This window comes from Trematomus bernacchii, unplaced genomic scaffold (genome assembly GCF_902827165.1).
Source record: "Trematomus bernacchii unplaced genomic scaffold, fTreBer1.1, whole genome shotgun sequence".
NCBI lineage: Eukaryota > Metazoa > Chordata > Actinopteri > Perciformes > Nototheniidae > Trematomus > Trematomus bernacchii.
In genome coordinates, this window is record NW_022987620.1 from 70,553 (window position 1) to 86,160 (window position 15,608).

Sequence of the window (15,608 nt, forward strand, 5' to 3'; positions counted from 1 at the left end):
CATCGTAACGCCGCCTGAAGGACGCAGAGCTGCGGTTCGGAACCGGGCTGAGAAACCAAAATCCAGTCGGTACCGGTCCTGGGAGTAGATGCAACACACCGGATGTGGTGAAGCGGCGTCCTGTAGTTCTACGTCGTGTATTAAGCCGTCATACATACACATGCGTAGTCTACGTATTTAAATATGATGTAGTCGATACGCACTGGCTGGACAGGACAGAGCAGAGAGGTCGCTGACGGACTGCGCGTAATGCTGAGTGGACAGCAGTATTTCTCGCTGTGTATTCCAGCCTAGACGGGCTATTGACAAGAGATTCGCACTCGTTCTGCAGTGCAGCTCGTCATTATTACCAGATGCTCTCCGCCGGACCGGACCCGTTCAGTTTCATGCCGTCCAAGCCGACCGGAGCCTGAGCCCGAAGGATGCAGGTTAAAAACCAGATCTGCACCGAGCGGAGCAGCACGGACGAGCCGGAGCAGGATGACAACCAGGAGAAGAAGACCTCGTGTTTTTCCAACATCAAGATTTTCCTGGTGTCGGAATGCGCTCTCATGTTGGCACAGGGCACCGTGGGCGCTTATCTGGTGAGTCCCCCCCCCCAGGGCAGTGATCCACCGCGGACACAATGTTGGTGAACGTCGTATGTGTCAGTATCTGTCAGGTAACATCGGGTTAACGCAGCGCCCTTCAAACCGGCACACAGACACACAGTGAGTAACGATGCGGCGCTTCTCACTGATGCGGTTAATAATCATATTATTCTGATCACATTAGAATAATCACACCCTCCAGCAGCCATGGGACCGCGGTGCTCTCACTGATTGATGACTTGCTGCGTATTATCCATCAGGCCTATGCACCATCTGCATGACACAAAGCGCGTCACAGCGGCCGTAAAGGCTCCACGTTGTTGTTGTTGTTGTTATGGGACAATTTCATAGAGTATACGGACGAGCTGTTGGGGAGCAGGTTATGAAACGAGTGGTCAGGAGGTCTATCAAACCTGCCGGCTCTGCTTCATTCTGCAGCCTGGAGCCTCGGTAATGCAGGAGGCCTTTGACACTGGAGGATATAGGCGCTGACGTGATCACAACAGAAGCGACTGTATCTTAGTGTTTTCAGAAAAGCTCCCTATATTTTATTCTCATTTACAGTGTACTCCCAATCACAGTCTTGTCCAATATTGTGATTTTTTTTGGCTTGATATTGTAAGAATGCTGTCAAAATCGAGGGATTGTCCCATGTTAGTCGACAAACCGACTAATTGGTTGTTTATTCCCATTAGACTAAGATTTCTTTAGCTGATTAGTCCATGCATTTTCATGCTGATTTATTCTAAGAAACATATGCGCACCTATGGTAAACACAAGGGTTAAAGGGGTGCTTTTGCATCATCTTTATGAAGACACTCAGTTTTACAGATATGTCAATTGAATCAACTAATCGATTAATTGAGAGTTAGTCAACTAAGAATGTGTTAAGTCAAGGACAGGCCAATATTAGAGATAAGACGTACAGAAAATGAATCCAGGAGGCACAATTTACTAGAAATGTGAAGTTAAAGCAAATGTGAAGTTAAAGCAACCCCCCTAACACCAAACATATTAGAAAACCCAAGTACTAAAACTGTACGTATGTGATGAATGGATTTTGAAGGGCACTGAGTTTAATGGCAGCTGTTTATGATGTGGCCAAAGCCAACTACAGCAGTCATTAATTGTGTGGCCCACCCACATTATACCAGTGACGTGCGGTGAGGTTCATGGCTGGTGAGGCACTGACTCTTTCAGAGTCAGATTTAAAATATTATAGCCTATTTTGACCTTAATCGAAATATTCTGTTATTTTCAAAAGCTTTTTTAGTCTGATGCTATGATTAATTTTAAACAGACCGATCAACAAAAGGATACCCAAAATCTAAATATTGGATTGTTCTTTCTAAGTAAGATCCCATTTTCATTACAGTTGTGGTCTTACCTTGACTTGAATATAAGTCCATGCTATCCTTCTGGACAACAATCTCTATTACTGTTTTGTAAAAGTCCTGCTTATCTTCCTGTAGTTTCAAAAGTCTAGTTTCTTTGTTGTTTGCGGTAGAATAACAGTAGCAACAAGAACCTGTGGGCTCACGTGCGCCCCCTTCAGTGCGGCAGAGGTTATGGCTGCCTCTCCTGGTGATTTGCCGTTGTATGATGAGACCAACGAGCCTAAATATCATATATACGTGAAATAAGTTATTTAGAGACTATGGATGGCGAGGATAAATGTAATAAAGGGATCTACAAACATTACATTGGTGACCTACAGTGAGATGGGAACAGGCATGCGCTTAGGGCCCGCTTTCCAGCCAGTTTCTGTGGGGTGACACATTCTGAATTGAGGCACAGATGAGCTCTGCCTCACTTCAGAATGCGTCACCCCACAGTAAATGGCTTGAGCGTGCTCACAAAATAAGTGGCCGCGCTAAATTAGTGCCCGCGCTCCAGCAAGTTACTGTGGGCTTACGAGAGGCAGTGCTCGTGCCTGCCTCACTTCTCATCGCTCCCGTAGCGGAGCTCGGCAAATTTGCTGATTTTGACTATAAAATGCGATTGGAATCATACATAAATCACATTTACACAAGATCAGTGGAGACATTTTATTATTATTATTATTTAGTTTTTCTTTAATTGTTTTTTCCGTTACATTGGGAGTATGACAGGTGAGGCTCTGCCTCTCCTGCCTCCACTGACTGCACGTCGCTGCATTATACGATTACGATACGATACAAATCCAACAAATGTAAGTATATATATACAAAAAACGTATATTATACTTTATGTCCCCGTAGGAATTTGTTCTGGACTCCGTCCTGCAGTTCCGCATACATGTACATATACAAAACATAGTAGGACATTAAGAGACATACACATATCATCAGTCATACACCCATTTGAACAAACACAATACACAGACGCAACATACTGACAATGGCGACCCTATTGCACAAACCCTCATGGCCACATTGGCCACTGACTCATTTTATTAGTCAGAGTTGGCCTCACCACTTACTGTAAATGTGTAAAATATGAATGTTCCCACTTTAATCATGGATTATTATTTGCCTGATCAAAGCCCAAAGCCCCTGAAAGGCGTCAGCAGCAAAGTCTTGATACTATAAATAATTGCACATTGCCGTTTGGGTCTTCATTGTATTCTTCATGAGGGACAGAACACTAGTTGTCAAATTACCCGCCTTCATTCTCAGTCATATACAACAAAATCCAGGAAGGAATTTAACAACAGAGGCAAGGTCAGCTGCTTGACTCTCATTAGATCTGACTTTATAAACAGTATTATTCCAAATAGTGTTTTTCTTGAGATTTCTTACAGTTAAATGGACCTCTTCTATATGAAAAGTCTGAAACTTCTGTCTGTGATTCGAGCTATACAGTATGTAAATACAAATAACCTACAATTTTCTTGACTATGTAAAGGCAGATTTTGCTTGCGTGGTTTTGGAAGATAAAGCAACAAAAATCAGAGGTGTGGGTCGGACCTAAGTTACTTTAGACTTGAACAATATAAAAAAAGACTTGCAAACTGACTTGACTTAAGCACCAATGACTCTTGCCTTTCACTTTGACATGGACCTTTTGAACTTGAAAATACTTGATGCCCTCCACAGCCAATCGATTACCACATTTTAGTTTTTTTCAAGCCAAAAAGGAATAACTCTCCCTTCATTTTCTTAATTAATGTTAATGCCAATCATTCCCAGCAAGTCGACTAAATCCCTAAGGTTCAAATTGTCTGGAACATTCCGACAGTTTCTAGACAAGTTGCCATGAACCATAGCAGCACCAGTTTGGAAACGATTTTTACAAAAGATCAATTTGTTTCCCATAGCTTACAAATCTAAGAGGTGTAAACAGAAAACCTGTAACATACTAATTACTAGTTACGAAATGGCAAAAATGGCATTAATTTGGGAGGAGAGCACATTATGACTAAAGATTAGGACCATGGACTTGACCCAGGACTTATCCACTGTCTGGACTTTTGGACTTGAGTGCAAAGGACTTGAGACTTTAGAGATAAAAAGGAGGCTTTGTTTAGGAAAAGAAGAACCTGCCTTGGTGAAGACTGCAGCTTGGCCACCCAACAGTAGTGAGTTGGTTTTAATGTGTTTTGCACCAGTCACAAATTTTCAAGTGCATTAGCGTTACCTTGAAGACTGCAGTGTATATTTTCCCTTTAAAACAGCATCCCCAAACGAAAAGTGCACCTTTAGCAAAATCCCGCTGCCGACAAAAGCACTGTGGAAACACTGCCGATCCATTATTCCCCTGTATAAAATATTGTTTGTCATCAATCTTTATTCTCTGTCTTTTTTTAATTCAAGCCTCTTTCTCGGTTCACAGGGTGTGTTTATCTCTCCTCTTTTTAGAAGCTTTTCTTCTTCCTGTTTCAAACAAATTCCAGTAAAACTTGAGACGGCAGAGCTATAATGACTGAAGATCAACACTGTCCGCTAAGGCATCACCTGCATTACAGCTAAGTCTGTTTTCATCAATAATAATAATAATAATCAATTTGATTTATAAGCGACACTTTTCATTCGCGTAAACAAAACTCAAAGTGCTACAGAGTAAAAAGGGGTGAAACAAAAACAAAAAACAACAATTAAAGTAATTAAACAACAGAATAAAAGCAGTGACATTTATGCCGGCATGGCAAAATGTGGGGGTTTGAAAATCTAGTAAAGGCTATTCTAAAAAGATGCGTTTTAGGCGGGTGCTAGTGGAGCCTCGCAGATGGGGGTGCTGCAGCCCAAAAACATTGCACAATGTAAATCTATTCTAGTATACCTCAACAATGGAATTTATGATCAGTAGAAATTGGCCATGACATGGGACTTTTAAGAAATCAGGTGTCCACCTACGAAAAATTCAAGTAGTCTAAATATAAACCCATTAAGACATTTAAATCAGTACATCTACCTATAACATATGTATTTCAAAATGTATTGTAACTCTGTAATCCTGCTAGTAATCTCTTTTTTCTTTATATAGCAGTATTCTGATTACTTATTTTTTTAAATAGTAATTGTTATCTAATACAGTAACCTTTTCTTTCCTATCCTGATTACCTATCCGTTACTCACCAAGCCAGAGTATGAATTGCCACTTTTGATAATTATAAGACGTACACTTTGCACTGGATGTTCAGTAAATGTTGATAAATTGAACAGATTTCCACACTGTCAGTTTGTACTGTGTGGCAACCCTGTCTCCTAAAAATTACGTTCCCACAGAACTAAACTGCATTCTCAATTACGTTTAGCTAGAAACATATTTTTTCCCATGTTACGTTTGTTTATGAACGTATCTCAAAATACGTTTATTTTCTACATCTTCTAGAAACATATTTTCTCCCATGTTACGTTTGTTATGAACGTATCTCAAATACGTTTATTTTCTACATATCTTCTAGAAACATATTTTCTCCCACGTTACGTTTGTTATGAACGTATTTAAGATACGTTTATTTTCTACATATCTTTGCCATTTATTGTCTTGCTTATAATAATGATAATAGTCATTTATAAATATCATTTGAGAGCACACATTTGAAATCGACGATCGGGCTCGATATATGGTTAAATTAAAATCAGTAGGCGAGGCTGTAATTTCGCCAGCTGTTACTCTCATGAGCGAGGCAGAAAATAATAGTTTTAACATGCCAAAAAGCTGCTGTGTCGTTTATTGCACCCTCAAACATTAAAACAAATCCAGAGTTACGTGTTTCTGTAAGAAAGGACAGTAAAAGAAGAGCTCTGTGGCTTCAGGCTTGATCGCCGTTCAAATGACAGCGTTGGTTTCCCCCAAAAGTGGGTGGGGCTGTAAAGTGACATAGATTTGACTCTCATCTATTATTCAAAACCATTCTATTTATTCTAACGTAAATTACATGCCAGTGTTTTATCTTTTATTTAGCGATTTGTTTTTGCACTGGAATGTTTTCATGTGGAACCCGGAAGGTACGTCACTTCACTTTGTCTTCTTCGTTCCTTTTACGTTCCAAACAATGCATGGCTCAGCGTAACTGATTGAACAGTGACCCCAGGTGTGTCTAACCAGTGTTGTGTCCAGTCCAGCCGAATTCACGAGTCCAAGTCACTCTCGAGTCACCACATCTTCGAGTCCGAGTCCAAGTCCGAGTCACCAAGGGAGAGTCGTAGTCGAGTCCGAGTCTAAGTCCGAGGTCACACAAGGAGTGTCAGAGTCGAGGTCCGAGTCCGAGTCATCATTACTGTGTTCGAGTCCGAGTCCAGTCCGAGTCACCCAAGGAGTGTCCGAGTCGAGTCCGAGTCCTAGTCATCATTACCTGTGTTCGAGTCCGAGTCCAAGTCCGAGTCACCTAAGAAGAGTCCAAGTCAAGTCCGAGTCACAAGTCTTCATGTCTTAATCTTCGGGATATATGTGTTGAAATGTAGCTGCTCCTCTACATTGCTTTTATCCTGTCTGTTATACTAATCTGTCTATTGAACTGCTGTAAAGCGAAGTTGGCTACAATTCTTGTAATAGGTGCTATACAAATATAAAGCTTATTACTAATATTAATATTATTATTATTATTATATATAAATAAACTATGTTTAAAATTAGTTACTTTTAGAGAAGTGATTATATTTGTATGCCAATATTTTCCTATGGTAAAGTTTTCGTTTTGCACTTTTATTTTGAAAGTAATAAGATCGGGACTCTTATTTTGAAGGAACTTTTACCGGTTAAATCGGTTTACTGATAAAGATTTAGCCCCAGAAAGCACATGGCTACTTAGCATGCAAAATGACGTCATTCTGCATGTTAAGTAGCCGTGTGCTTTCGTGTTATCGGCTGAATCTTTATGTATTGATTAGATCACGTTACTCTGATGATAGTGTTCAAGACAGCCTATATGTCCTGAACTCGATGTTTAGAGCAATGTGTTACGGAGCCTTCTCTTCAATATTGTTTCCACATAGAGCATTTTGCGCTGCTCTTTTCCCAATGTGGAAAGCAGAATGTGTGAAAGCATACAGCACGATGCGGGGTGTGGTCTCTAGACATCTTTAGACTGGAATAGCAGGGCCCAGTACGTGAACTCGCCTCGCAGCCGGTGCACACGCCAGGATAGAGGGCATCAGACTCCATAGAAAACTTGCTCGAGTCCGAGTCCGAGTCCAAAGTCGGAGCGTCAATGTACAAGTCGAGTCCGAGTCATCGTGGGGGGGAAAAATTCACGAGTCCGAGTCCAAGGCAGCGTACGCGATAATTCACGAGTCCGAGTCCAAGTCATCGTGTGCGAGAATTCACGAGTCCAAGTCCGAGTCGCGTCAATCAGTGCGCGAGTCCGAGTCGAGTCACGAGTCCCGAAATCGGCACTGGAGTCCGACTCGAGTCCGAGTCCAGGGACTCGAGTACTCCATCTCTGGTGTCTACATTGGAATTACATCTTCATTACTGAAGGAAAAATACTTTACCTAGTGTTTGTTAACTGGGTTTTTAATGCAGTTGGCTTTTCTTAATGGTTACAATATTGCTATGAGTTACAGTATATCTGAAGCAAATTATGTTTCTGAAGATGTGTAGTCGATCTTGAAATGTAGCATAAATGTGAACTCTCATTACAGGAACAATACCGGAAAACAGATGTAGGAAAGATCCTCAGCTCGCTGATTGGATGTTTTAGCCGCAATGCACGTTGGGAGATGGTGTTTTATGCGATGTGAAATCCGAAAACATTTAAAAATAAAATAATACTTTATTCCGAGTGTTCTTGCTTTTCTCTTTGGAAGTCATCACATAACGGCATTGTAATACACGGTTCGGCTGCATTAAATATTACACATCTGCCGTAGTTCTTTATTTATAGAGCCCTGATGAGAAGACTTCTGGACAAACAGGAAGAAGTGCCGCCGAAACTGAATACGTGACGTGGATCATAAATATATCAAACAATTACACAATATCTTACATTTATTTTCACAAAATACGTCTCCTTGCAGTATCAATAGTAATTCGGCTGACTTTTATATTTGATCCAATTGGTAGATAGGTTATATTTACACCATAACGGTGCACAGCTGATAGAAAAGGACTTGTAGTTTTTAAAGATATTACTGATTTTCTTTGAATATAAGAATGTAAATACTGAGTTGAGAGAATAGTCAGGGGATTTGGGTGATGGGAGACACATCTATGGAATCACAATTTCAATAGCTTACCATTAAATGACGGATATACCTTTCTGTCTGTGATGTTTTACAAATCAGATATTAATGTGTAGAAGTAAAACATGAGAAATAATATAGCAATATCCTGTAAAATTATGTAAAAACATGAATAAAACTACACATCTTCAGATGTTATACATACACAAGTGTCCTACACTAATAATACAAAGTTATTATTAGTATGCTGTGTGTACCTTGTGTGCACCGCCTAGTGGTTAAAGCACGTTATTTAATTATTTTTTGTTGAATAATGTTATTTTTGTTGAATAATGTTATTTGATGAAAAAAATATTAAGAGTACATACTTTCATAGGGTGAAAGTAGAAGGTCAATGATAGAAATATAGAATATAAAAAATCAAGAAGATACTGTAAGTGATCTCTACAATAAAACAGTTTAGTGCCGGATGTATAAAGATATTAATATGAGGATGTGCCAAAACAAAACCTTTATTTGCACATTAAAGAATACTTTAGGTTAAGGTCTTCTTTTAAATAAGAAAACAGCTTTTGGGGGTATCTACAGATAAATATTAAGCCTGACAAAAGTATTTAACGTCTAATATATTGCTTTCCTGCAATGTTAACTATGTTGAAGCACTTATTTTAAAGGGGACCTATCATGCAAAATGCACTTTTGTACGTCTTTTATACATGAATATGTGTCCCCCGGTGTTTCCAGGGAACTCACCAAGTGTCAGAAAACACAACCCTCTCTATTTTCCTCCATACCCAAATCTCTAAAAAAGGGGCTGCAACGGATCTGATAAAAACTGATCCAGATTTGAACACTGTCCTGACGTCAGGACAGTGACGCTACGGCTATTGGGCCCAACTCCACCAATCAGGAGGAGACAGCAACGGCCATTGCCGTTCGAAAGCGCTGGAGACGCTAGTAGTACATATGCCAGGCCTGTAGGTGGTGCTGTTCTCACAGAATCTGCCCTTGCAAAAACAGAGCTAAAAAATGTCAAATTGAGCAAAATGAGGCATGGCTAAAATGCATGATCTGTTTGGTATTTTGAAAAATAAAAAGTATAAATATGCCTTATATAGGTATGGTCCTACACTATATTATTCAAATATAGCATGATAGGTCCACTTAACTGATATTATACAAATTAATTATACTCTTATGTATGTAGATAGTATAAGAAATGTGCAGAATTTGACAGTTTAATGGGGGAGGTATACACACATATTGATAGATGTCTTGTAATGCACTGTTGAGGAACCTGTGACCCAAGTTTTTCATTCATGGCATAACTACACCGTAGTTGTGTATATGAATGATATGTCAATAAACCTTAGAAAATCATGAAATCTTGAAAGGGATGTGCAAAATAGCCATATATACAGTTTTTAATTAACTATTAGTAGAGAATAACGAGTATGAATATACTTTATAGAGATCTGCCAGATAAATGTTTAGTCTTCTCAAGCACCAACTATCAAATATCTCGCCTGATTGTTGGCACTTGACAATCACCTTCCCCTGAATTTTACTCAGGTGTAACTAAAGTCTGATTTAAGGGTTGTTTATATTTCACATCATTAATCAGAATCTGCAAAGTAACTAAAATAAATGTAGTGAAGTGAAAATACCAGGTTAACCTTAAAGAAAGCCCTCAGGATTATAAAAGACCCCCCATAACCCCAGCCACAAACTGTTCTGTCTGCTGCCGTCTGGCAGGCGGTACCGCAGCATCCGGACTAAAACCACCAGACTCAGGGACAGCTTCATCCCACAGGCCATAAGACTATTAAACCCTGACTTTGAAACAACATCCATAACATTCATCTGGCTGCTACTTAGAAATTGATTTGTCTAATATATCATATTCAATCAGCTTGTATATAGACTCTTATTGCCCTATTTCAACTTTTACTATTTTACTATTTTTCTTTTTGTATTTACTTGCACTATTTTTTCCTGTGTGTCTGATTTTATTGTGTTGCACTGTTGGAGGAGCCCTGTGACCTAAGGGGGGGGTAGGGGGGTAGGACACGTATCGATTCCTGTTTGAATAGTGTGCCGTCGATGGGGTTTCATTCCATTGCAAACGTGCTGTATGACGCTCGGTGTAAACTTGCGCACTGCCACTCCAACATCCAATCACAGAGCTTGAAGACTAATCACGGGGTTTGTCAAGCAAAGCACATGGTGTGGTCCCAACCGATAGCTGAGGATTCTGGGTAGTGTAGTGTCTTCTGCCATCCTAAACTCCGAAAAAATATTTGTTTCTTCTCCGAATCGAAGGGGAAAAATACAAAAGTATTGTACACAATTTAAACCAATCAATGTTGTGTAATTAACAAGGATAATCTGGTGTTTTTGAGTTGATGAGTAGTGCAGATATCACTGTAAAATCAATCGACAGTAAAGAGAATACTTACTTCCGGGTGTAAAATCCTCCATTATCCAATGGAATGGACGCTCAACATTGCCTTTGAGACTGTGTTGAAATTACACCCTCGCCTACTGATTTTAATTTAACCATATATCGAGCCCCGATCGTCGATTTCAAATATGTGCTCTAAAATGATATTTATAAATGACTATTATCATTATTATAAGCAAGACAATAAATGGCAAAGATATGTAGAAAATAACCGTATTTAAGATACGTTCATAACAAACATAACGTGGGAGAAAATATGTTTCTAGAAGATATGTAGAAAATAAACGTATTTGAGATACGTTCAATAACAAACGTAACGTGGGAGAAAATACGTTTCTTGCTAAACGTAATTGAGAATGCAGTTTAGTTCTGTGGGAACATAATTTTTAGGAGACAGGCTTGTGTGTGGGGTGACCAAAGTCATTATCTTTGGCTTTAGGAAATTGTGACAGTCACTTTTCTTCTCTCCATTTGTAGAAATAATTTATCGGTCAATATTTAATAGACCAATGGAAATAATCTGTAGTTGCAGCCCTACTTGACAATAAACAAGACAACATCTGGAATTGCTGTCAAAAGTATTGAGGCCTGTACTTTACTTCTTGCTGTGGATGAATGATTAATAGAAGTTTAAAATAACTCCTGAACAACCTTTTATCGTCAGTCCTGTTGAAAAGATGATTCGGCTTACCCTGTAATGCAAGGACCCCACTTCCTCACTAGTACAGACCCAGAAACACAGCTGGTACGATTGTTTGTGTCCTTCTCATACATAGAACAGCGTGCGTGAGGTTTTTAGACCTAAAACCACTAGGGTTGCAAAATTCCGGGAATTTTCAAAGATGGAAACTTTACATGGGAATAACGGGAATAAACTGGGAATTTTCAAAATTGAAGGTTGGCTCTTCATAGAGAACTTAAATATAGTTGGGGAAAAGGTATATTTTAGCATAATCTTGACTAAAACAAACAGATGCCATTCAAGTACACTTGAATATCACATGCCATTCCTCAATCACATGCACATAGCACACTGTTTACTGCATGGCTATTGAGACCACGACCCCCCTACAGGCACTGTGCATTCCTCCATCGACATGCACAGATGATTTCTAGAAGACCTGGACCACACTTTGAGCCCAAAGCACATTTTTAAATGAGTGGGGTTGGGGGGATGAGTAATATTTAACTCAACATTCATGTTTTTGTTCTTCAATGAAACAAATTATTGCTCAATAAATAATTAAAACTTGTTCTGTTCTACTTACAAAATAATCTGTTGAAATGTCATGTTTTTTAATTGTATCATTTTGCATGGCTGTTTTCTTAACAAAATGTTATATATGTATGCTTGGATATGAATACAATTTGATTACATTACCCTCAATTCCCAGTTAGTTCCCATACATTCCCATAATTCCCATGGAAAGTTTCCAATATGGAATATTTCCAAAATTCCCCAGCTTAACCTTCCCATGGAAATTCCAGGAAGAGATTCAACATGACCACAAAAAACATAAAATGTCTACAAAGAGACACACAATGATAAAAAAAAAAGACACATGACATCAAAGAGACACACAATGACTAGCCAAGAGACACACATGACATCAAAGAGACACACAATGACTACCAAGAGACACAAATGACAATCAAATAGACACAAATTACCATAAAGAGAAAACAAATGACTTGAAACAGATACTAAACTACAAAAAAGGAGCTAAATGATCACAAACAATAACATTGATACAAAATGACTACAAAGGAACACAAAGCAACTACAAAGAGAAACAAATTAACTACAATGAGACACAAAACGACCATACAGGGACAGGAAATGACTACAAAGAGACACAAAATGAACATGAAGTGACACAAAATGACTTCAGAGAGATACAAAACTACAGAAAAAGGAGCAAAACGATCACCCCATAAAGCAAAACACTATTACAGTGACACAAATAACTACAATCAGACACAAAGTTTTTACCAAAAGACAAATACAAAGATGCATAACCACTACAGAGAGACACAAAGCAACAACAAATAGAGGATGAACCACTATAAATCTGTGGGTCTGTGCCAAAGATGCCAATAGTCTCATGCTTCTGACAGGTTGGTACAGTCATTTATAGTGTATAAATGATACATTATAAATGGGCTAAATATCAACATAAATGTTATGAACCTGCAATCAAAGGTTAGTGGGTTTTCTATGAAGTCATCGACAGTCCCTAATGGCTGCTAATTGTGAAAACACAGTAACACTTGTTCTCTCTTTATTTCTCTCTGCCAGGTAAGTGTTCTGACCACTCTGGAGAGACGCTTCAACCTCCAGAGCGCCGATGTGGGCGTCATTGCCAGCAGCTTCGAAATCGGCAACCTGGCCCTCATCCTGTTTGTCAGCTACTTTGGAGCCAAGGCCCACAGACCCCGCCTCATTGTTGCGGCGGGATTGTCATGGCGTTGGGGGCGTTGCTGTCGGCCCTGCCGGAGTTCCTGACGCATCAGTATGAGTACGAGCCGGGGACTCGTGGCACGCCGAGGACGGCAGGGGACGTCTGCTCCAACACTCCAGTCAGAAAACCGAGACTCTGGGTTTAAGTGTGGCAACAAGAGCCAACACCCAACATGATGTACCTTCTGCTGATTGGAGCCCGGTTCTGCTGGGCATCGGAGCCACAACCCGTCCAGCCTTTGGGAGTGTCCTACATCGACGACCATGTCCACAGGAAGGGACTCCTCGCTGTATATAGGTGAGTACACTGAGCTACTGTACACATGGAAAACATATGATGATTGTAAAGTGTGTCTTCATAGTATTTCTTGGTAAGAGGAGTTCTAACAGCTATTTATTAACACTGAATTCTAAATCCTGTAGCAAATCCTTATGATGTGATCACTTGTGGTTGCTGAGATATTCACCCCCTTTACAAATATATAGGACGGAAACACGTAACAGAGTTAGACACTTCAGAATCAGAGATTTAAAACAGCCTCTTTATTTCACATCGTCATACAAGGGGACTCAATGTCTAACGTGAAAAAGGGAGGCTTAATGGCTGTTGCTGAGAGTAGGATGCAATAAAGTATTAAAAATTAAAGGGGGACCTATCATGGCAAAATGCACTTTTTGATGTCTTTTACAGATGAAGCGTCTTATTTTGGACAGTTTAAAATGCGAGGGGTCGTGATCGGTTTGTGCACGTTCCGTGATGGCCGGCCGGCCCCCAGTCAGACTTGATACCGCCCCCATGATAAATACATTTAATTATTGTGAAGCCAGCTGCAATGGATCATTGATCCACCAGGGGGTGCAGTGGGGTTCCACACTGGAGTCATGTGAAATCAACTTCTAAATAATAGATGTTGTTTAGTCGGAAAAAACGAACGAGCCGGCTCTCCCGATTTTTAATCCTAATTTAATCATCATCATTGATGTTTATGTTCGCCGAATTGACATGAAATCACTGACAAATATGAATATTCTGTATTCAACTTCATTGAAACGATCAGGATGGGTGTTATTTTTCCCCACAATGACCAAGTCGCTGCAAATGATCCCATGTATTACATGTACATGGCCACATTCTCAACAAAGTTACGTAACGAAACATTCTGTATTCCTTGCTTACTTTTTATTTAATGCTTTATAACAGCTGGAATAGTTCGTTTAGAACAGGCACCTCACTCGCAATCTGCTCCTCCGCAACGCCTACCACCTACCTCCGGCTGAAATTATGAATGTACAGTAAGGCATAGTAATCATAGATAACACGGCAGGGTCCGTTACAGTTTGTTTTCATCTGATTTCAAATATTTCAAATGTCTGAAGTTAATAAATACATTCTCAGTGTTCAAGTCAATAATAGTCATATAAGAAAAGTACTGATCTAATAACAGAGATTTTATAAGGACTTTTCAATGTTCGACATCGCTCATGTGAAATACAGTAAACTGGATGTTGTGGTGCCGAGAGGCGGGGTATCAAAAGTACAAGCTAAACTTTTATTTAGCATCTGAACACACTTGTAAACAACGTGATGCCCGGGAAGCGAAGACCCGGCGGAAACAGCTGGTCTGGTTCACTAAAATGTCCGTGTACAGTATAGCTTTATAACAAATGAATAACGACTATATATTATAATAAAACTATATATTGAGCTTTAAAACAAATGATATATATTATAATAAAATAAACACGGGCTGTTGTTATGCCTGCTGTAACGTTTACTTTCTCCGTTCTCCGCTTAAGTAATTATTACTTCCTGGTTAGCTTTCCGCTCGAAATTTAAATCTGAAAATGGCAAAATAACGGAGAAAAAAACGTTCACAGAGAAGACGACAACAATTGTCACTTGCACTTATCATTTAGCATCTGAACACACTTGTAAACAACGTGATGCCCGGGAAGCGAAGACCCGGCGGAAACAGCTGGTCTGGTTCACTAAAATGTCCGTGTACAGTATATCTGGTACTAATGTATAGCGGATCTTTGTTAAGATCCATATGTCAGTAGAGATGGGATGGCAGAAGGTGCTATATATATATATATATATATAATTCCAAAGCTGGTAAAGACCTTTCAAATTTAGCAATAATAGTCATATAAGAAAAGTACTGATTTGTTCTTGAATCAACTTTTTTATGGAAAATGTTTTATGTAATTTTATTTCATTTTAAATAAAATGAAAGACATTCACAGTTAATGTAATTAGATATACATTATTAATGCCATACATTTTTAAATGTAATTAGATATACATTATTAATGCCATACATTTTTGCATAAATATTTATTCAGTATGATAGCTGTCTAACAGAAGTTAAATCCATTTCTCACTTATTCTGACAATGTACTTAACCCCAAATAAAAGAACCCAATAAAAATAGTTGTTAAATAATAGTGAAGTCACGTTGTAATAACAATAACTCATCTCTCTC

General features: G+C 39.2%; 1 protein-coding gene across 1 annotated transcript in view; it reads left to right on the forward strand.

Annotated features, from left to right (window-relative positions):
* The first annotated feature begins 239 nt into the window (after positions 1-239).
* The window catches only part of LOC117484251 (solute carrier organic anion transporter family member 3A1-like), a 66,650-nt gene continuing 51,281 nt past the window's right edge, over positions 240-15,608 (forward strand). Inside the window, 4 exon segments of the mRNA XM_034132718.1 lie at positions 240-584; positions 12,961-13,105; positions 13,108-13,400; positions 13,402-13,420. Of these exon segments, the coding sequence (XP_033988609.1) occupies positions 423-584; positions 12,961-13,105; positions 13,108-13,400; positions 13,402-13,420 (619 nt within the window). The 5' untranslated portion in view covers positions 240-422.